A 23,050-nucleotide genomic window follows, 5' to 3' on the forward strand; every position below is an offset into this window, starting at 1 on the left:
TAAACAGTGTTCCCAGGTTTGAGGTAATGTAATTCAAGAGACCTGTTGTTGTTGACTCCCAGTATTTTGTGCCTTCTGTGCAGTGGGTGGCAGTAGTCCATCTTCCTCTTCCAGCTGTGTTTATATTCATGTCCAAATTCACGTTCTGCAGACTGGGTGGGAGGAGGAGGAAAGTGGGGGGTGAGGATAAGGTCCTCGATAGATTTTTTACATTTAAGATGGAGTTGTCTTGGAGCAGTAGCAGTAAAGGTGAGTCTCTTCAGAAGTTCACAGTGGCTTTGTGATGAAGAGATGAGACTTTAATCATGGTTAAATGGTTAAGTATTCTAGTTGTAAGTGATAGGACCACCAGAATTATGTAGCCATGCCTTATGAGTATGCAGATGGCTCATACTTTGCAATATTTTCAGATAGTCTTTCAGAGCAGGAATTATGTTGTTCTTTTTGAGTGAAGGAAAGTGTGTAGTTAAGCAGTGAGATGCTCTTTGTCTGTGCCTTTACCTGTGGCTGCATTATGCTGTCAAGTTGTCAAGTTTATGTCATTCTTTTTGTTCATATTTTTTCTTACATGATTAGTCAGTAGTAGATATTCCCTGGCAATGCTGGGGAATTTTTTAACGGTAATGGAGTCTATTTATTTCCCTTTAAATCTTCTGTAGAACAGAGAATTCAATTCTCCACTCTAACTACAAAATTTGTGAGTTGTATGTGTTCCTTGGGGGAGCACATATGTTGTGAGTGCCAGGCTTTTAAAGTATGACAACATTTGTATTAATATTTTGGTAAAATTCAATGCAAGTCTTTCACTAAGATTTTTAAATGAGGAAACAGTGATAAGACAAACACAGGTGTACAGAAAATAGGGTCAAAGAACAACAGAATAATAAGGGTAGCATAACTAAATAATGAGCTATAAAACAAAATAAAGTCCTGGTAAAAGGCCATATTAGTTAATGCAGTGGTTTTTGACTTGTTTAGATAAAATGTGGAACAATTGAACAATACTAAAATAATGTAAATTAACAAAAAATTTTTCCTCTTATAATGTAAATGAAATATTTAGTGCTCTCAGCTTTAGTTAAATATTTGCATTGTAAGCAACTGTTCTGATGAAGAAGAATACAAAATCAAGTTTAATAATGAAGTCTACATGTAAGTGCTAGTGGTGTTGTTTCTGGTACAGTATTTGTAATGGAAAGGAAATGCTTTTGCACTACAACCAAGTGATTGCTTTGATGATTCCTCTTTTCATTATATAAAAAGTTTTTTACTCTCCTTCCATGGATTAACTTCTTACAGTTCACTTCTTCAGTGTAAATCACGTAACTGGGTTGTCACTGGGGTGAAATACTCCATGAGTAGCTCTTTACTTCCAGTTTGTCAAGGTGTGCTATATTGCTTGGGTGGAGAAAAAAAAAAGAAAAAAAAAAAAAGGCAGTGGTTGTTTGCAGTGGGCTGCATGTGTAGTTGAGCATCACATTGCACTGCTTTTTATTGCTTGGACAGGGAGATGCTCTGCAACAGTACAGAATTTCTTAATGATGAGATTGCTGTTTTTGTTAGGGGAGTTGTAGACCAGATTTTCAGAACTTTCAATTAAAGATTTAATTTTTAGCTATTGTTTTTTGGATTTATAACTTTATTCTGTTTTATAATGGCCAACAGGCTAGTGCTTTATTCAATGGAAGATACATAGGGGAAGGGGATTGGGATGAGATTTGTTCCCCTTAATCCCCTTAATCTTCCCCTTAAGTGGCGTTATATGAGCTTGTAAATATGATTTTTCTAATGTTGTATTTAAATGGGCATTTATTCAAAAGATAAAGTTTAATGAATAGTAATAGCTGGCATTTTTTTCCATCATTCTTATGTTTTAAAGTAACCATATATTATATTTTTAAGGTACAGTATAGATTTTCATTTTTCTGAAAAGGAGAACTGCTGTATCACTTATGGTGGAATATCTGGAAATTAAATACCAGATGGCTAAACCGGATTAAATTCCACTGTCAAAGTTATCTGTTCATACACTGATAATTTTACACTGTAAGAAAACTAAACATTAAAAATCCAGCAATCTAATTGTGAGGTCCTACTGTTTTCCAGGAGCACAGCGCTATGCAGAAGTTGCACTGCACACAAATTGACAAAATAGTGGCACAATATGATAAAGAAAAGGTATCATACGAGAAAATGTTAGAGAAGGCAATCAAGAAGAAGGGGTAAGATATTATTTTAATGTTTTTAATAGACTAAAAATAGTTTTTATGCTTCTGTGGTCTGGAAGAAAACATTTGTAAAAAAGGTCATTCAAATGAATGAACTGCAGCTTAAACCAGCATCCTACATCTCAACTGAGTTTGAGCTGCTTGAAGGCTTTAGCCATGGGCCATAAATGTTGTACTCAGTTTGCCTTTCTCTAGTTTTCTACTGTCAGTGTTTGAAATATAAAAGCAAAAGAGTTGCCAGAAATGTTAATTTCCTTGTCCTGGTCTGGTCTCACTACCTTTTTCCAGGAATGTGTCTGTTGTATTCAGTAAGAGATGACTAATGCCCTCAACAGTTCTACTGATCAGGAGGAGGCAATGATTTGATCTGAGGAAAAAAATAGCTTCTAATCCTGAGCATTTTAAAATAGTAGAGTTCTGTCATGCTGTCAAATTGAAATTTCTTTTTAACAACAACAAAAAAAACCAACAACAAAAAACAACACCTTTAGATACTCAGCTGGGATAAATTGCTATTAATCCTTTGACTTGGGTAAAGCTGCTTTGGTTTGCAATATCTGAAGTCGTGGCCTTTATCCATGTGAATCTCTTAATCTCAGAAAAGTTCACAGAACATACTGATGACTTTAGTAAAACGTCCTTCTTGTAGACCCATTTGGGATAATATGACAGGACTTATTGCTATCTTGCTGCTAGTATTTAATCTGGCAGCAGAGTCTCCTCTATGTTTCACCCCATGGCTATAATTTCTTTGAGATAGCAGTTTGTTTTATAATACCAGGACTTTAAGCAGCAATTGGTTTACTTAATTCTATATAAAGTTATGCTAACAGTCTAAAATGAACACTGTTACCATCAGACTACAGCAGCTGGTAACCACTTGCTAACTGGATGCTGAATGTAAATGCATCTTTCGCATTGGTTTCTTACACAAATACTTTTTAGTTTTTTTTTAATTATTTGGAATGACTGGTTTTTTTAAAATACTTGGTTGTCTATTCAGTACACTTAGAACAGAAATAAAAGTGTCTGAAGTGAGAAAGGTAAGGAAAATTCTCTTCACTAAATAATGAAAAGATTATGTAAACTCTTTAAAAAGATCATGCATATTTTTTCCAAGAAAGGAGAATTGATAAGCACCCAAGTACATATCCATCTTTATATCTAAATTGGAAAGATATGGATTTGAAGGCTCAAATATTAGGTGGATAAAACTCTTTTATATACCTATCAAAAATTTTTTTTTTTCAGGAAGTATCTGGAAATTTGAATATGAATGCTTCAAAAATATATTTTAAATGCTTGTTTACAAAGTTTATTACTTGAAAATGTCCCAAAATGATAGCCAAGGAAATGGAATATGTCCTCACTAAACCCAGTATGTACTCACTGAACCCAGGATCTCTCATTCATTAGATTGTTTCAACTAAGAAACTGCTCAGATCTCACCTCTCATAAGAAGATGTGTTGAGGGAGTTGGTCTTGTTTAGTTTGGAAAAAAGAGGGCTCTGGGGAGATCTCATTGCAGCCTTCCAGTACTTGAGGGGAGGTTTTAATCAGGAGGGGGACTGACTTTTTACATGGTCTGATAGTGACAGGACGAGGAGAAATGGCTTTAAACTAAAAGAGAAGAGATTTAGGTTAGATGTTAGGAATAATTTTTTTATTCAGAGGGCTCTGGCACAGGCTGTCCAGAGACGTTGTAGATTCAAAGACGGGTTGGATGAGGATCCTGGGCAGCCTGATCTAGCAGTTGGCAACCCTGCACATGGCAGGGGGTTGGAAGTAGATAATCTTTAAGGTCCCATCCAAACTAAGCCATTCTGTAATTCTATAAAATATTCATAATCTACGTAGATCTTTCCAGTAAAAGACTAATTCTCCAAAGAAAGATTGACTATAGGACAAATTAATTTAATTTGGCTTCGATTCAATTTCCACCGAGTAAAGAAGGTTTTTGGCTGTAAGAACTGTGCACCAAATTTGTAAATAAAGCCAGTGCATTTTACTACAGTAATTATGAAATTAGCCCTGGACGTTGTACTGCAGTTATCTTCAGGGGAGAAAAGTTTCCCAGTGCTCTGCTATTTCAGAACAGTGTTCAGAAAAGAGATGATCAGTGTTCCTGTTGGCCTGAGCAGAGGCCAGTGTCTCATCTTGTTGAGGCAAAACAACGGATGAAGGTATATAACAAAGTTAAAGGTGGTAATGACAGTCTCTGGTCAATGAATAGTGAAAAGCTATATGTAACAGTGCTTTCCAGAATAAGCCCAAACTGGGGCAAATATAAAAGTAAGTGATAATCTGATTCCCAGTTTCACATAATTTCACTGTTTACTTTCTGTGTCTTAATTCTTATAACACTTCTGTCATGGACTCCAGAGCCTTTATGATAATTTTGAGTTATTGACAAAACTTGTTATTTGTTTGTTATGGATTTGTTGTTGTTTTTTGGAGGAGATGGGGACTCCTTTAATTTGTTTGTTTGTTTGATTGATTGATTGTTGTAAGTAACTAATTCAGAAGCAAATGCAATACACAGCTATATACTGTTCTTTACCATGACTGAACATTTTCCTGGACTTGACAGCTGCCAATCATCTGATGGCACTTTAGTTTTGTAATTACTGGTATCTTATTACCAACCAAATTAAAATTGCTTGTCAGATTTCCTATTAAAATGCTTCTGAGTTGTACATCAGTGTTTTAAGTGCTTCCTTCTGGATTACTGTGTATGCAGCCCTGAAACCTCCTTCAGCAAGGTACTTTGGCAGAACCATCTCTTCAGCCCAGAAGGGCAGTGTATTTCAGGACAAGCTGAGATCTAAGCAGTGGTTTTTGGCTGAAACAATCTGATGAATGAGAGATCCTGGGTTCAGTGAGAACAGGACATATTCCATTTCCTTGTCTATCATTTTGGGGCATTTTCAAGTAATAAACTTTATAAATGAGCATTTAAAATACATTTTTGAAGCATTCATATTCAAATTGCCAGATACTTCCTGAAAAAAAAAAAAAATTGATAGGTATATAAAATAGTTTGTCTTCTGACTTTGTTGAGCAATTTTTTGCGGTCTGCTTCTGCCACATGGTGTGACAAATGTTGACTGCATAATGTTCAGCAAAGTAAAATTTTTAATCACATGCTAATTCACCAACAGATGGATGGGATTTTGCTCCCTGTGCTATTTCTGTTGTACACTTAAAATGCTCAAAAATCTTGAAGAAGCTTATGGAGACATGCATGCTTGTGTCCCCACTCTGAAGTGGAGTTTGAGGGGCATGTGAAGATCTTTCTGATTTATCAAAGCTGTCCAGTAATTCAAGTGTATGCATGTGTATGAGCATGGACATGTGACTATGAGTTGGGCTGTTGCTGAATGTTTGTTTCTAGCTGTGACTTAATGGTTTTATTATGTACTTGGTCACTGCAGTTGTGGACAGTTCTAGCTGTGTCCAGATTGTCTGGAAGGTTTCCTTCAGATGTAACGAAAACATTGCATTTGTAGGGAAGGCTTAATTGATGGTTTTGATGACTAGGACTATGAAATGTCTGGTGTTTGGCATTTGAAACAATTAGTCTTTTTCATAGGATATGCATAGCCAGACTCTGATTATGGCTACACATGTGCATAAGCAAAGATGCTTTCTTTGAAGCTGTTTTTTATTCAGGCAGAGGTAACTATGATCGGAACCTATCTCTATTGCTTTTACTTCTGAAGTGTCAAATGAGTCAAGTCTTTACCAAAAATTTCCTACCATGACCCGAAAATGAGTGGTGACACTTGGCACATCACACTACTGTTTTCACAGAGAACTTTGCCAGTACTGTTTGATAATTAAATTCTGTCTTTTTCCGTAAGTTTAGCTGCATTTTGATATTAAAGTAGGTTATGAACTGTTTAAGAGTTTCATTAAGAGTTTAAGATTATAAAAATGAATATAGCTGCACCCACTGTAACATTACATAGTTTTACGTCAGCAGATGATCCAGATGATAGAACTTTTACAGTGCTGTCAAAATAAACTCCTCTAAATTTATTGTATTATTCCAAACTGAAAAACTGAGACTTCCAATGTGTGAATTTGTATTCTCTTCTGGAAACCCTTCTCTACATAAAGGGTAGCAAAAAGATAGGTAATGTTGGACCTTCTCAGATGGAGCTTGCAAAAATTCATTGGCTTAAGTGAGATAGTAACTGAAATTGCTGTTGGTTTTTTACTGTGTGTCCATCCTACCCAATGCACAGCCCACAAAATTAGGTTTATTGAGAGGTAGAAGTCATCCGTCCACACATAAATCTAGGGAGCATCAGCATGGGTCCTCTGCTGCCATTTTACCAGCCAGCTTCTTGAAATCATGGTCTTCCTGCTTGAAACAAACTTTGCAACTTGTATTCAACTCTGCTGACTTTACCCAAGCATAAAGACCATGCTGTATTACCTATTGCAAGGGTGAGGGCTGTCTTAAGGTTTATTGTTTTCGAGTCACTTAAGGTATTTAATGTCTTGGATTCATCTACATGGACCAATGTAATTTGCAAGGGTAATGAGGCCAATTCTTTGCAACCCTTTCGATTCTGTTTTTCCACAGCAGCTTACTTAGACTTTCAGCAGTCATTCAAATTAAGCATGCCCAAACTACTATGTGAGACAGTTATTCAAGCAACTTTTTTTTTCTTTTCCTCAAAACAGTAACAAAAATGACTTTTAAATCAGAGGATAAATCATGGCGGTGTAATGAAGATGCTTGTAAATTTTCAGACAGGATCTGGATTCTCTTAGCAAGATATTTTAGGTCTTAAAATGAAACAAAGTACTATAAATGAAGATGTTTGTCATATCCTCAGCAACAGAATATTGCAGGCGCAATCTAGAATTAATTGTGTGGTGTTTGAATTGGATGATCATTAATCCAACAATGTTTTGTAAGTTGTGAATAAATTACCAGAAGAAATAATTTCATTCCAATATGCTGTAGCACTTCAACATTGATTAACATTTTAATTAGTAAGAGCTGTCTGGATGGGAAGATGTTTAACTTGTGGCACACATTTGCGATTTTGCTTTTTTTAGAGGAAGTAATTGTGTCGAATTGAAGAAAGAAACTGAAATTAAAATTCAGGCACTAACGTCAGATCACAAATCTAAGGTAAGCAAACAGCCAATTTTAACACATGCAATGTCTGAAATAGAGATTTTGAGACTCAAGTGGTGTTTTACTTTCTTGGAAGCATATGAATGATTTTTAGCAATAATAACAAGTCAGAAAGAATGGGGGTAATCAATTGTCTAAAAGTGCTTCTTTGAAAAAATATCTAAAAAGCAGCATCAATTTCCTGCTCTTTTAACACTTATTGAAGAAAGCATCATATGCGTGCCTTATAAAGCAAAACTGGTCATTTATGTCAGTTCTAACTAAACAAAGAGAAGTTTGGATGCTAGATACATTCCCACACTGTATACATAAAGAAGTTTCTTTTTCATTTTCCATCCATATCACCATGGGTGACACTTACTAGTGTTTCTCCTGCCTCTGAAGAAAGCAAAAGTCTGAAGTTGTTCTTGAGCCAAGTGCCTTCTTATTTGTGTTCTTTTTTTTTCTCCAGGAAATTTTTGTGTTGTTCTCTTCAAGGTGCTAGAGAATAAAATTGCTCAGAGGCCAAGTCCAGTTCATTTAAAAGAACTTTTTTCAAGTTGTGATTCTTTGTTCATGTTGAGTTGTGCAGAGCAACCTCTGTGCTAATACTATGCTCATTGGCTTCATACTTTCCTTAAAAGTTTTATCTACCACTTTTTGACATGCTTTCAAGTTTCTGAAAGATATTCCAAAGAGAGGGTAGCAGGAACACTGTAAGACACATCCATGTACAAAGTGGCTGAAGGGAGAAGATTCCAGGAGAGTGAACACAGTGTGTAAGTAGGAGTGCTAATGTAAAAGCTGAAATCTGTGGAATAAATCAGGTGAGTATAGGAAATACAAACAAAACAGCCACAACTTTTGAGACTTAGAAAATTAGGGAATTAAGGTTGTTTTCAGCTTTTCTTCTCCTGATTTTATTATTTGATGCTCTTACTTCATGTAAAGAACACCCTGTTTTTTTCAAATAAGAGTTGTTTATTTTTGGTGCTTTTTGAGCCATAGACTTAGGATAACCCCCTGAAAAAAAATCTAGAGTACCTTTCTCATCTTCCTATTTCCTTCTCCAATTAAAAGTCCAGAAGTGTTTTCTTAAAAAAGAAAAAAGGAAAAAAACTTGTGGACAAAAAATATTTCACTCATTTCCTAGTGAAGAAACTCTCTGAGGAGCACTAGGTCCCTATCACCTAGACATAAGCTCCAAAACTCATTTGGAGTTATACTGTGTAGAAAATTCTTTGCTGTGATCTTCACTTCCCACTTGTGTCTGGAGTTAAGGAGTCTGATACATATACAAAGGACATCCAAGTGTTCATTAATCTTCCAAATCCTATAAGTATGACTCATGTTTTCCCTTTCCACAGATATATGTAGTTTCTGAGTTTTTTTTTTTTTTTTTTTTTTTAATCCGGCTTTCAAACCATTTTGTTTAAATGTAATCTGTACCTGTAAAAAAGGTTGACTTTTGTCCACTCCCATGTCAGGTTTTAGGATGACATATTCAGAGGAGACTTAAAAGTAAGCTCCTTTGAAATGACAAGCCTCTATGTGTTGGGTAACTTCTGAAGAATACCTCTTCAATTCTACATCTGTGGTTTTCTCTAGGTTAGTGGTTTTCAATATCTTGCTTGCTGTGGTTCCATCACAATTTTCTGTATCAATTTTAGTATTCTCACAGACTCCTTTTGTTTCAGTTACTGTGTGTAGGCCCTTGAATTATTCCCAGAGATCATTCAGAGGTTTGGAAGCAACAAGTTGGAAAACAGTGATCAAGACCATAGGGAAATTAACTTTTATCCTAGATGAATGTAGGTGCAATTAAATTAGATGAAATTCTAAAATGCTGGATGCAGTGCACTGATATCATGGGACTTCGATTAATTAACAGTTGTTTGGCAGTTCTCAGTATTTGCTCCACTAATTTGGAATCAAATGGTACTGTAGTTCAGTTTTAATTACAGCTCATGTCCTCCAGTGCAACTCTGTCACAGTATACATGTACAGTTTTAGCACCAGAGACCTTTTCATCTACAAAAGTCTTCTTGTCATAAGAAAATATGCAGCTCAAGTTTGGCCTAAGATTAAACCTGAATGTCCCAATGTACTACACACACATCTACTGAAGCAGACGCAAATTACTCCCATGCATTAAAAATGTAGGTCCCACTAAAGCTAAGGATGAAAAGAGAAGAAAAAAGATTACTTCAAAGATTATTCCTGCTTGAACTTAGTGACTAAAGAAACATCTTGCATATATCCTATGCAAAAGAAAGTTTCCAATCAAGATTTTAATTAGTCTCTTAGGCACAGAGAAGGAGCAGATGAAAGGACAGGATTACAAATGGTCTGTAGGGCAGGAAAAATTAGTTACCTCATGGTTATTTTTCTTATCACTTCAGGTAAGCAACACTACCTTAAGTAGGACAAGAGCGCAATGCAATTGCAATAGTCATTTTTTACTGTGATGGTAATAAATTGGAGAAAAGCAGGGATGTGCATGGAATTTATTACATCTGAACTTGGAAGTGTATCACAGATCTGTGGCAAAATTGGATTTCACATGATTTAATGGCCTTGAGTTCTAAGGTCATCTCAATCACGGTCAAATTGTATATTTCAAATCTTGTAACAGTTGTTCAGCAAATCCCTTATATCCTTCTCACCAGGCTATATCTTGCTTTCCCTGAAATAAGACTTTGAGTTTGCATGATATGCATTAAAAAAAGAGACCTTCCCTTTCCCACACCCAGCAAAAAACTTGTTTTGGAAGCAGCCATACCTACTCTTAGTCTGCATGCTGATTTGAGTTTAGTAGCATGTTTGTCCATGAGCACAGTCAATGTTATATTATTCTTATTTCCTATATTTTCAGATTAAATACTTAATACTGCCATGCTTGAGTCTCTCTGTGGTTTTCTGCTTTGGTATCAGCATATCTGAGATGCTGGATTCCTGCCTTCATTTTCTTCTGTAGTTTATGTGTTTATCAACCATTTAGGAACAGTGATCACATTAAACATTTGCAATTGGCACTTGATTCTTTTCTTAATTTCTTTGGGCTTTGTGGCAGTTTTTTTTCAGTTAAGTCACAAAATACTTCCACCAAGTTTTCCACTACTTATACATTTATTTGTTTCACTATTTTTATTTTATTTGAAATTTTAATTGAAGCGTCTAGTTGTTTGAAGTGCTGTAGATCTTAAAGAAGGATGTCCAGAAAATGCTTATTTCAAAAATTTGATTAATCTTTCTTTGAAATTGTCCACTCAGCATTATAAGGAGCTTAGATTAAACTTGCTTCAAATAGAAGTGATGTAGGTAACTGCTAGAGGTGAAAAGGTATCTGCCCCTTAAGTTTTCTGTAATGCCATCCAAAAAATGAGTGCTTTTTCCTTACCAACTTGCAAGCATTTATTTTGCCTTGTTTTAAAACTGGATCTTTAGAACTTGTTTTTATGTCTGTGAAGACAGCACTGCGTTAAGAACTTCTTAATAAAGATATTAGCTCCCCAGACTGCACCATATCCTTCAGTGCATGTATCACTTAATAGCTCGTAGTTTTTGATTTAGTGTACACTGACCCATCTGCACAAAACTAAGTGTTAGTTGTTTTGCTGGAGATAAATTCAGACCTAAATACCATGATGAATTAGGCCTATATTAGTCCTACCAATGTTCTGCCTCAAAGTGCTTTTGTTGTTTGTTTCTTTTCCTGACAGCTGCAGAACACTCGAAGTAGTGTTCTGTCAGATGCTTCTGCCCCAAATTGTATCTGTTCTGATATGGAACACGTATTTAACTGTAATTAAATGCAGGTCTTGCTTTCAAGTAGTAGTAATCACCCTGTTCTTTTATGAAATTACTTGCTCTGGTGCTTTTTAAGTGCCCTTTTCTTTCACTATCACCAGAGTGTGCACAATAGTGTGTTCTGCATTATGCAGAGCTACTGCAGGCCCACATCTAAAATACTGGCATTAACCTCTCCATTTCTGAGCAATCTTGAAGCAGTTTTTTAATTTGAAGAGTAAGGTTTAGCTTTTTGTAGAAGGCGACCCAAATGCTATTAGTTACCATAGTAGCACTGGAAATGACTGTCTGACAGTAGGTTTATTTTTTATAAGGCACATTTTATATACCATTTATGGAAAAGTGAGATAGCTTGTCAAAATATCCAAAGATTATTATTAAAGGATAATAAAATGTATCTTTCTATTAGCTTCTTTTTTAAATCATTGAGCACGGTATATTATTGCCAGAACAACTCTGGTGGTTTAGACTTCTTCACATTGTCTCTTGGGAACTTTCCAAAACTTTAATCTCTTTATTCTTGTGAGTCTTGGGAGATAAACACAAGAAGAATACTTGTCAGATTCCCTGCTGACTTAATGAATATAAAAGAAAGATATGTAGTCTATCCTAAGATTCAGGTTGTATCAATACAGGATTTCTCTGTAAAAATGAATGTTTATAAAACAGTCTCCACAAAATCCAAGGCTGTACTTAAGCCCTCAGAGAAATCCTGTTTATTAGTTTTTTTTCCCCATTTTTAATTTCAATATTCTTAATATATATTTTTTCCTTAAAACCAAGAATATGGCAGCATTTTTATAATGAACGTTGTTGAGAAGGTTTTAAAATAATGTTAGTATAGTCAAGAGCATAAATACAGCCAATTTAATGAGGACACTTTAGGTAATAGTCTTAATGGTGTGGGTTTCTTTGTTTTTATAATACACTGTGGTGTCCTCAGTGGTTTCATTATTCTTTGAAGCAATTTCACTTCTGTGACTTCATTTTTGTGTTTTAGCTGCATTCTTCAGAGTCTTTGTTATGACTGTCTCCACGTCATCTTCAGCAGCAGTAACAGTTGATGTTATAGCCTGAGAACCACTGGCAAATCTGCTGTTCTTTTTCTACAGGTCAAAGAGATTGTGGCACAGCACACTAAAGAGTGGTCTGAGATGATCAATACACATAGTGCAGAAGAGCAAGAAATCCGTGATTTACACTTGAACCAACAGTGTGAACTACTGAAGAAACTGCTGATTAATGCTCATGAACAACAGACCCAGCAGCTAAAATTTTCACATGATAGGTAAGCAGGGCAGTGCTACCTGTAGAGGATGGATTGACTCATTCTTGTTGTGTAGAATGCTCTATTTCTTGTGCTTATAGTTCTTGTACTGCTGTCAAAGATGCTGTACTGTGTGTGTGGGAGAAGAAAACTAAGTCATCAGGTAATAGAGTAATGTGGGAGTGGGCTTCTTGGCTGGTTTAGGTTATGTGAACTTCATTGAAAGGCACTGGATGTGATGAAGTGGTGGCAGTTTGCATCAGCTGTGAATGTGCTTGCACTTTGCCTAGGAACTTGAATTCAAGGCCTGGAAACTGAGAAATATCAAATACAGAATATCTTTTGAAGTTACTAGCAGTTCTGAATACGTATGTTTATAGCATTGGTGGTTACAAGAAAGATCCATGAAACAAACAATTGTAAAAATAGTAATGGAGTAATGGTAATACCAAGCTACATTAGACTAACAATATCCTGTCAGTCACTGGAAATGCAGACGATACTGCATGACGCCACTGCTTGCTACTTAAGTGATTGGCTGTCCTGCTCATTTGAAATTAAAAGAAATTAAATACAAAGAGTATCCAGTCTGTTAAAAATTGTAGTAAGTACAGTTGTCATTATATTCTGCCATGATCTATTATGTGAAGCAGATTAACAGCACATGAATGCAGTATGTGTGTGTGTGAACATATTCATATGCAATTGTCATCAGCATCTTTCACATCAAAAGAGTAGGGAAAAATGAATAAATAAATTACATTTTTAAAGTCCTGACTGAAAAAAGCAGCTTATTTTTTGCACCAGAAAGAACACATGCTGGGGCACGCAAGTTTTCCATCCAACAGACAATTGTCACAGCCAAGAGCTTTTAGTGAGCTCATCTTTATGTTAATCTCTGTGTTAACCCATGTATTCTAGCTGTCCTTCAATATGTACCCCATCCAAACTAAACTTCAAGAATTCTTACTTTATAATATAAATGCATTATTCAAAAAACTCTCCTTGGAGGAAGGTAACTACCTTTGGTACTGTACCTTTGAATCATACTGAACTGCACTGGCCCAGAGAAATTACTTCCCTTTGGTTTGGAGAGTCCAGTTTCCCGTCTTATATGAAGCTTATTGCAGTGCTTGGAAGATATTCTTCTAATGTTTTACCTGCTCATGGAATATGATTTCTTTTATTCATCTTTTCAAAAGTAAATTTTTGTTTGCCTTCCGTACATTCTCTCATAACCTTTAAGGCCAACACTGTGGGAATCTATTAGATCTACACTAGGGCTAAGTTAAAAAATAAAAAAAAAGGGTAGGCGGAGGGGGGCATTTTTTTTTCATGTCTTTGTGTTTAGAATTTCTTTAGAATTTTCTTTCAATTTCTTTTTGCTTTGTTCATTGCACTTAGTTCTTTTCTGCTTATTCAGGAGTTTGTATGTGCAGACTGGGGATTTTGTATGTAAAACAAATGTGAGAGTGTATCTCAGTGTATTAATATTTCAGAGGAATTTGTGACCATAGGAGAAGAAAAGTCTATCTGTGTGCAGCATGGGAGGTGGGTCATACTGTCAGTGTGCTGTTCTCACTGCTTCTCTCTCCCTGAGCTGAAGTAATGAGAAGCTATCATAAAAGAGAACACGGAGTTGGTAGGAAAGATCAGTCATATAAAACGATGTAGCTGTCTGCTGCAGGGTGGATAGTTTCCCATCGTGTGCACAGAGAAAAGCAATTGCAGTTCATGCTTTCAGCTCATTTAAAAACAAAGCAGAAGACAGCAGTAACTACTAAAAATCTGAAGCTTACTGAACTCCAGGGGTGCCATCCCCCTCTACCTGCCCACATGGTTTAGCTTTACTGACTTGAATGTAGTGAGTTTGCAGCATTTCAGAGATTGAGGACCTGAAGCTAATGTCTGCAGCATTATGAAATTGAATAACATGAAAGAGAAATTAAATTTTTTTTCTTTTTTTTTTTCTTTAATATAAGTTTTCTATATAGTTATCCAAACAAGACTTGGTGACAAATTAGCACACTTCAGTGTAATCTAAATGTATGTATAATTTCCCAAGAAAAGCTTATTTAAGAGTGTTTAAACTCTTGTATCCTCTTAGAATATGCCTGTACAAATTTCAGCATTTCAGTCAGCATGATACTGTAGGAAATCAGCAGTTAAATCTTGCAGTTGATTCTGTGCTTTTTCAGAATCCTTTCTTTCTTTACCATCCTGGCTTATCTGCATTTTGCAAATAACTTTGACTAGGGTGTCCCTGTCACCTCTGAGCAGGAGGGAGTTCTCTGCCGTGACATAGTGCTGCCAGCCAGGGCAGCACGGCTTGAATTGGGGACTTGGTGTGAAGCTCAGCATCAGGCAGTTTGGCAGGGAACTGATGCAAGAAACTCTGACCACATCTTTGGGGAACGCTATTTTAGAAACAAAGAGTAGTTCCCTACAAATGCTCCTTGGTGATTTTAAGAGGAAAATAAGATTTTTCTTGTCTTCTACTAAAAATATTTTTTACTTCTTGCAAGCAGTGGAAACAAAAAACACCATGAGGACTTGTTAGCAGTGCAACTGAGAGCTAAATCACAGCTGCCAGAACAGAGTAGTGACATGCAGACAGGCTTTGGCTCTTCCAGCCATATCTGTGGCTGAAGCTTTATTTTGAAATCATCAGTGTTGCACAGTAGTCCTCTAATCCTCCTGACTTTTTTCACTCTGAAATTATATCTGATGCAAATAGATTAGATCAGTTTCAGCACCCACGCTGAACATTTTTCATATCCCTGTGTACAGAAATAAAAATAGATAACTTCGGAACTGCTCTTAAGGCAGTTTACTTGAAAATTACTTCAAACTCAGTATAGAAAATAAAACTTTTATTTGGAGAAAGGATTGCTAGAATGAAATGTGCTGTCAAGTGAACATTTTTAGAGTTCTATCCTGTTTTTACTCTGTTGCTACTGTTTTAAAATCTTCATTCGGGAAATGTTTCAGTTCATGACTTTTTGGATAAAAAGAGAGTGCTGCATTTCTTCAATAAAATTCAAAATATGGAAAATATAAATCATGGAACAAAATTTCTTCATGCTGTTTAATGACTTCTAGAGATTAAGGAAAGCATAAGAAATTCAGTAGCAGCATTTTGTTAAATTAAGCACTTTGTTCTTTGCCACACCCTTCCTGTGCATATTAAACACTTAATATTCTGGGTTGTAAGTACAGTTGTTCGGCACTCTAAGATCACATCCAGGAAAAGAGACTGAGGCACTGCCTTGGCTTGCAGCCTGTGACTTTTAGATGCTTTTTCACTACTGGGGACTTCACAATTATTATTGCCAGTTTTCCACTGTCTAATTTCCATATATTATTCCTGTTTAAATAAGCACTTAATATCAAGAGCTGCCGGAGCCAGAATATTGAGCAGGCAGAAAGCAAGAGCTAGCCTTCAGGGAAGGCCTTTCTGTAGTGTGGCTGCTTTACCCAGCCTGAAGAAGAGCTGAATTCCACTCACTTACAGTTCATAAGCTGTTCCTGAAAGTCATCATCTGTGCTGTTACTTCCAGCAATGAACAATGACTTTAGTGACTCTCCTAACACAACCTAGTTTCACAGAATAGGCTTCAAGGTTCACTGAGTCATCAGGAGAAAATAAGCACAAACTTGACCACAGTCTAAACATAAGACTCTTCTCAGTCCCAAAGTAGAAGTCTTGACAAGATGGCTGTCAGCTCATACCACAACCAACAAGTACTAGTACTGTTGCAGTCGTATTCGGAGTGCAGGATAGGTACTAAACAAGTTTCATTTTCATAGCTGATGGTAGCTCTTACTCAGATATCTCCTACTGTATTAAAGAGAAAGGAATATTGTCTACCTCATAATAACATTTGAAGTGTGAATGCTTGGAGCTCATCTTTACAACTATATTCTCTGCGACAAATGGAGATTTCTGGATACTTGCTCAAATTGTCTCAAATGAAGTCTACCCAAAAGAAAGCAATTTTTATATGGCCCAGTCTTTCCTTATCCCTAATGCTTCAAGTACAAAATAAACTACAGTGTAGAGTAACAACAGGAAACCAATTTCATTAGTGATTGTACTTTGGGCATTAATGGTTTTCTTTGGTTTTGCCTAGGGAAAGCAAGGAGATGCGTGCAAACCAGGCTAAAATATCTATGGAGAACAGCAAAGCCATAAGCCAAGATAAATCTATCAAAAACAAAGCAGAAAGAGAGAGGTAAGTATCAGAGCTTCTTTCTTGAAAAAGGAAGAACACTGTCCAAATCTGAAAGGTGAACTCACAGGTTTAATTCTGTTAAAAGCACACTTTTATGTAGGGAAACATCTGATGAGTGTTCTAAATATGTATTTTAGATTACTATTTTAAGAAAGATGTTACTTTTCTCATGTCTATTGTTTTAATAATTGTTTTGTCCTAGTTGGGAAAATAGAGAGGTTCTTAACTTTATACGTATCAGCGGTGAGTGACTGGTGTAGGTCTAATGATTGTAACGACTGTGCATATAAGTGCAGTGTACTTCTTTGCTGTTGCTTTTTTAATGAAATTAGGACTATTCTGAAGTGGGAGTATGAGGTTTGGTGCTAGGTGGACTTAGAATAACTGGAGTGGCAGTATCACTTAACACACAGGAGGTGGTACCAGTGAAAGGTTTTCTCCGTTTTGTACTGACAAATGGAAGAGGAGTTGAACACAAAGCAGGAGTGAAAGGGAGCTAAAAGTGACGATAGTAAGTGGAGAGGGTGATGAGAAGTAGGAGTGAAGAAGCTGGAGATGCACTGTACAACAGCACACGTTTATACTCTGCTCCTGAACTGAGCCATTCTTTTTCTTATTATGTGCCAGTACTGGGAATGCGATCTGCATCCAGGCTCAGCTAACCAAGAGCACTGTTGCATTTGTAAAAGTGGGTTATTCACAGCACATTTGGGGAAGATGGTCTTAATTGACTTGAGAGACTAGAGAAAGAGCTGCCAGTGCTAGCTACTGAGACTTTTTGGAGAATTGATTTGCTTTGTAGCTACTTTAGTTTCCAAGTAAGTAGATAGAAGCAGAATCTACATGATGATGTCTTGTAAGATTTCAAAGTTTCCTCTTCACTTTAGGCTTGCCATCTGACTCATTCTTTTCTCTTTACATTCCCTCCTTGTTACTGGACTGTGTTGGTCAAAAGGCTTGGACTTATTCCTGCTAAATTGAACCCCTTGAGTGTTACAAACTCCTGACTTATCAGGCAGATTAATTGTCAGAGGCCTTGGTAACTGTATGCTTAGTTTATGTAAGACCTCCAGTAAAAATTCCTAGCCAGATCTGTTCTCATATTTGAATGCAGTTCTGGTTTTTAGGTTTGCATTTAGTCTGATTTGTTATGATATTCTGATACATTTCATAACAAAAAATCCTAAGAAGAGACACTTACATCTTGGTCTTCTATGTAAATAGTAATTGTATATTCATATTTTTTGTACAAGTAATATGTTTAAGAACCTTGAAGCACTGCTAAACTAACATTGCATATCATCATCAAATATTTTTTCCCTTTACTACTGTTAGAGATACAGCACTTTGCTCTAAATTAATTTGGATATATAGAGTGTGCAATAAAAGATATGCAAATGAAATAACAGTTTTTTAATTTCCATCCACTATTCTTCAGTAAGGGAAAAAATCAAATTTAATTCGCACCCATCTTCATCTCTTTTCAAGCCTTCAATCACACTGTAAGGTAATTGGAAACAGTGAGTTGTAAAAGCCAGGACCGTGTTTGACTTACCACTAACCCCACGTATTCTAACTGAAATATATTTTATGATTCTCTCTGTTGATGCCTTTGAGTTTCTTTTTTCAGTAAGTCTTCATGGACAATGTTTGTATCTTTTCAGGCGAGTCAGAGAATTGAACAGCAGCAACACGAAAAAGTTCCTGGAAGAGAGAAAAAGGGTAACTATAACCTTGACAAAGTCAATGGACACTATTTCTGGATGTTCATTTTCACTTCTGTGCTGAGAATACAGCTCTAGTAAACAAACAAACAAATGTTTGTCCTTGCTTAGTTCCACATACTTGTAGTATAAAGATCTAACTTCTACATGAGAGGAAAATTTTAAATCTGTAAAGTTAGTGTTCATTGTTGTCTGCTACTTCAACATAGTGTATGTCATGTAAAATATGTATAAATGTATATATTTTTATATTAATTGGTCTTTTTAAGACTGTGTGATATAAGGGCCACCTGTGATTTTTTGGTACCATCCAGAAGAGGCAAGTCTGTATATATGTATAAGTTCAATTAAGTTTTTGTTTCCTGTATTAATAATGTGTTACATTTTTCTCCCAATATTTTCTCTTGTTTATAGCTTGCAATGAAACAGTCAAAGGAAATGGATCAGTTGAAAAAAGTTCAGCTTGAGCATTTAGAAGTCTTGGAAAAGCAGAATGAGCAGGTATTTTATTTAAAATGCTTAAAACAAAAGCAGGCTAGTAGAAACGGTGACCAGAATGAGGCTGAATAAAATACTTCTAAGTGTAAATCATTACCAGACTGAGAAAGATGACTTTCTCATGATCACTTACCTATTTGGGGAGTTAAAATGAAGAGGTGAAGTGACTTAAATAATAACAAGAACCCAGTTTGTTTCATATAAGCCTGTGAAAGCCAGAGACTCAGCTAGTCAGCCATACTGGTGCTCATTGGCTGTATCAGTAATAAAAAAAGTCCACCATACATACTTTAATGACTCTGCCAAAAATACCTCAAGTTTCTGTCATTTTTGAGCCTACACTTCTAGTGCTGCTTGGAAATTAGACGTAATGCTCAGAGCATCTCTGAATTCCAAGAGACGTTGTAGTTTGGACTGAACTGTAGAGAAGTGTAGTAGCGTGGGGAGTCTTATCTGTACTACTGCACCCCATCCTAATTAAAATACCTTATTATTTTCTGTTAGTTTATAAGCTTTTTTTTAAAAAAAGCAAAAGTTGACAAAGCTACTTGGCAAGGAAAGGAAAATTCTAATCTTATTTCTGGTAGGAGCAACACTGTTCTGAGCAGCTCCCTTGCTGAAAGATTGAGCCAGCAGAGCTGTGATAATCACACGGACTTGCAGTAATGCACTTACACAAGTGTAATCTGGAAGGGGAATATATCCAGCAGTTCAGTGAGATGGGAGAGAAGGGGTGTGTTTGATACCCTTTACTTTCAAGGGTTAGGCACTTATTTCTTTGTGACTACATTTTTTAGAGCTTGAACTCTTTGGCAGACATACTATGAATTAAAGTAATCTTGCAGAGGAAAAGGGAAGAGGGCAAATCAAATATTTCTGCTATCACAAGAGAGTTTTACAGCTCCATATGCTGCAACCAAGTTAACTTGTGGGGTGGTGACAGCAAGTAAGGTCACAAGTAGCAGCAAGTAAGCTTGCTCCATCTCCCTTCTGGACAAGAAAAGATTTTTAGTCTGTTCCCTAAGAAGGTTTCTGTTGATGCCATCCGTGATATCCAGTGTTGTTAGATCTGTCCGTCAGTCTGCTCCTGAGCTATATCTGCACACAAACGAAAGGTGGGATAAGAAGACAGCTGGGAGGCAATTGGATTACAGTGGATCTGTGGCATTACTGTAGAAAGCATCACAGACAACTCCCTGTAAACTGTGCTAGTTGACAAAAAATGATGGGCTTGATACAAAGACAGATGTTATCAGTAGTGTCTTTCATTGTTGGCTTCAGAGGGCTTTAGGTCCAGTGTTTGAACTCATAAGGACAAGAGGGAATGATTACAGCTGTGCTTTCAGCCACAATGCAATGGAAACGTGTAAGGAAGATAGGCTGCTGGGAAATAACTGAATTATTAAAGGAGTCGCCTCTGCTAGCTTTTAGATTCTTCCCTTACCTGGGGTTACAGCCTCCGCTGCTGTGCAGACAGTAACAGCCTACATGATCCTGCTTGTATTCCATTTTAGTGCAGAGATGAGGTCAGCTTACATCAGCCCTGATTAAATGGAGGAAAAATTGTTCGTGTTCTGGTTATCTCTTTTGTGGGGGCATCCACCATGGGGAGGGTTCCTTAACCTCTTTTTAATCCACTCTGATTTGATCCATCATATACCTCCATACCTGCTCTTCTGACTGCTTCCTTTCAGCCCCTACAGCCTCTACCAATGCAAACCCCAGCAAGGTCTTGCTTTGTTGCTGTATGTATTTATGTGGGAAAGCTAGTTGGATAGAGGTAAAGGTGGTATTTGTTTAATTCGTATTTTGAAGTGTTGGGCTTTTTTCCTGATCAAACAAATGAAGACATTTTTCATGCAAATATACAATGCAGGTAAGTAGAATTATGGGTGGAAACAGCCTTCAGTACAAACTGTTACGGATTTAAATTTTTGTTTTATGTATGTTTTTCTTGCATTAATTTTTTAGTCTCACTTCAGTTTTCATTCATTTAATTTGCTTCTTGTTGTATTACTCGATTTTGACATTATTATTTTTGTACAAACAGCTTTTGAAATCCTGTCATGCAGTGTCTCAAACACAAGGTAGGATGGATGTATAATAAGCAAACTATTATTTCAGTATGCTTTCCTTCTAAATTCAGTCATTATCGTTGGAGCCTTCCTTGTAAATGCAACCACTGGGAAGTACCTTTGACATAGTGAACACAGTGTTAATCTTGTTTGCACACAGGTATTTGAGCCTGAAACAATATTAACAGTATTTTCTGCTTTAGCCCCTCCAACTCAGATGCATACAAATAGCAATGTAGATAAGAAATATTTAGAAATTAACTTGTATTGTGCAATGCTATTGTTACTGGAAGATATGTTCAGATTTTATAGATTGTATTCAAAAGTGTCTGTTGATCTAAGTTAAACTACTGTAGTGTTAACATACGTTTGATTAACTGCTAACATTGATAGACAGTACTCACATATATTAATATAATGATAAAATAAGAAATTGCACGCTAAAGGTAGCAAAGGATAGAATAGATCAGTAGAAGTAGCTTGTTAGTGTCTGAAGAAGACTTCCAGCACTTTAAAAGTCACTTTAAAATCCAGTGCATTACAAAGTACAGTAATTATTCTGTGTGGCTATGCTGCTGTAGTGTTCTAAATAATGACTAGTCACAAGAAATCTCGATTAACCCTTGTCATACCAAGGGAGATAGTTGTACTAAGCTTCAATATCCAGTTTTACAGTATTGCCTGATCTGAATTATTTTCTTCAGTTAATAACACAGTTGTATATTTTGTTGCTGAGTGTGACAGCACTCACTTTTCCAACATTCGTTTTCAGACATCTAATGAAGGAAAAAGCATTCATCAGGCTAGGAGAATATATTTTTATTTTAATAAATGTGGTTCTTAGCCTGTCTTAGATCTCACTGGAGAGCAAGAACCTTTCAAGAGTTAACTTCATGTATTCACGGAGCTTTAACACTGCCTCCCAAAAACTCATTGTGTTGTGTTTGTGTGTGCGCCTCAGGATGCACCATCAGAACTGACCTCAAACTAGCAAAAATGGGCATCATGATCCTATGCTAATGTGTTCCTTGAAACCAAGTTATCTCTAAAAAAATTCTGTACACCGTACAGTGGCATGCGGAATATTTATAGGACACAGTGTGCTGACAGTTAAGTCACAAGCCTAAAACGTAAAATGTGTGAGTCACTAAGGAAAAAACAGAGAGTTTTGTTTTAGCTGGAATTGTACTTCATACACAGGCAAAAACAGCCAACATTTCAGAAGAGGTTGTACATATTGGTTTATTTATTATGTTTTCACATCTCCATGTTAAAATTATTTCTTCATTACTTTCAAGCTTTTAACTCATTTAAATGGAGAGCATTGATTAATTTTTAATCATATTTATGACAGTTTCTTTGCTATTATCATAATTACTTTTTTTCCCCAAGATGATGGTGATGATTATGAAAGTACAAGGCTAGATTGTTCAAGAAAGCACATCTGCACAAGCACACATTTACCTTGCCAGATGAATGGCTATGCATCTCATTACTTTAGATCTGCATCTGCTCATTTTCACATATGCAAATGTTTGTGTTCATCCAGAGTAGGTGACTACTTGAACGGGAACTTGGATATCAAATTTCCCTGTCAAAGCAACATTTACAGGTTTTTCTGTGACAGTTGACTTAAATAAAATCCAGTAACCTGCCTAAGAGATACAAAGCAGTTGGAGAGAAAAGATCTGTTTGGTCTTCCTCTTCCTAAACCTGCCCTAACCCTCAGAAACTTGGTTGTGAAGATAACTTGCCCTATGGGTCAAATTATTCAGAGTCCTTTGAATGATGGATTTAAAGATGTTACCAAATTGAGAGCTGTCAGTGAAAATGAAGAGATGGGGACTCCCTGGATCTTTCAAACCATGGAATTTCAAACTAAAGCACTATATGCAATCTACAAGAAGCTGCAGGAGGGATGAGTGTGTATGAGTGTGTGTGTGTGTATGAGAGAGAGAAAGAAAATGTTACAAGCTCCTTCTAAGCAGAGGATTCCCAGGCCAAATACCATTTGTACACAATGCTTTAACTCTGCTTGCAAAGCCAGAGGCATGCAGAGTTTGTTGCTGGATTAAT

At 36.3% G+C, this 23,050-nt stretch overlaps 1 protein-coding gene across 6 annotated transcripts in view; it reads left to right on the forward strand.

Annotated features, from left to right (window-relative positions):
• PLCB4 (phospholipase C beta 4) overlaps positions 1 to 23,050 on the forward strand; it is a 239,374-nt gene that overhangs the window by 210,727 nt on the left and 5,597 nt on the right. For 5 of the 6 annotated variants that reach the window (XR_006168825.1, XR_006168830.1, XR_006168831.1 and 2 more), the window contains 7 exons: positions 2,107 to 2,222; positions 7,305 to 7,380; positions 12,288 to 12,463; positions 16,576 to 16,677; positions 18,342 to 18,399; positions 18,816 to 18,902; positions 20,950 to 20,986. Coding sequence is in view for 2 of the 6 variants with exons in the window: in XM_042818940.1 (XP_042674874.1) it covers positions 2,107 to 2,222; positions 7,305 to 7,380; positions 12,288 to 12,463; positions 16,576 to 16,677; positions 18,342 to 18,399; positions 18,816 to 18,902; positions 20,950 to 20,986 (652 nt within the window). In the remaining 4 variants the exon portion in view is untranslated. Of the gene's footprint in view, positions 1 to 2,106; positions 2,223 to 7,304; positions 7,383 to 12,287; positions 12,464 to 16,575; positions 16,678 to 18,341; positions 18,400 to 18,815; positions 18,903 to 20,949; positions 20,987 to 23,050 lie in introns of those variants that run through there. The other variant, XM_042818950.1, reaches the window with a different exon arrangement.

The sequence above is a fragment of the Centrocercus urophasianus genome, unplaced genomic scaffold, assembly GCF_019232065.1.
Source record: "Centrocercus urophasianus isolate 14NV4802_14NV808 unplaced genomic scaffold, USGS_Curo_1.0 seq_10, whole genome shotgun sequence".
In the NCBI taxonomy this organism is placed as follows: Eukaryota; Metazoa; Chordata; class Aves; order Galliformes; family Phasianidae; genus Centrocercus; species Centrocercus urophasianus.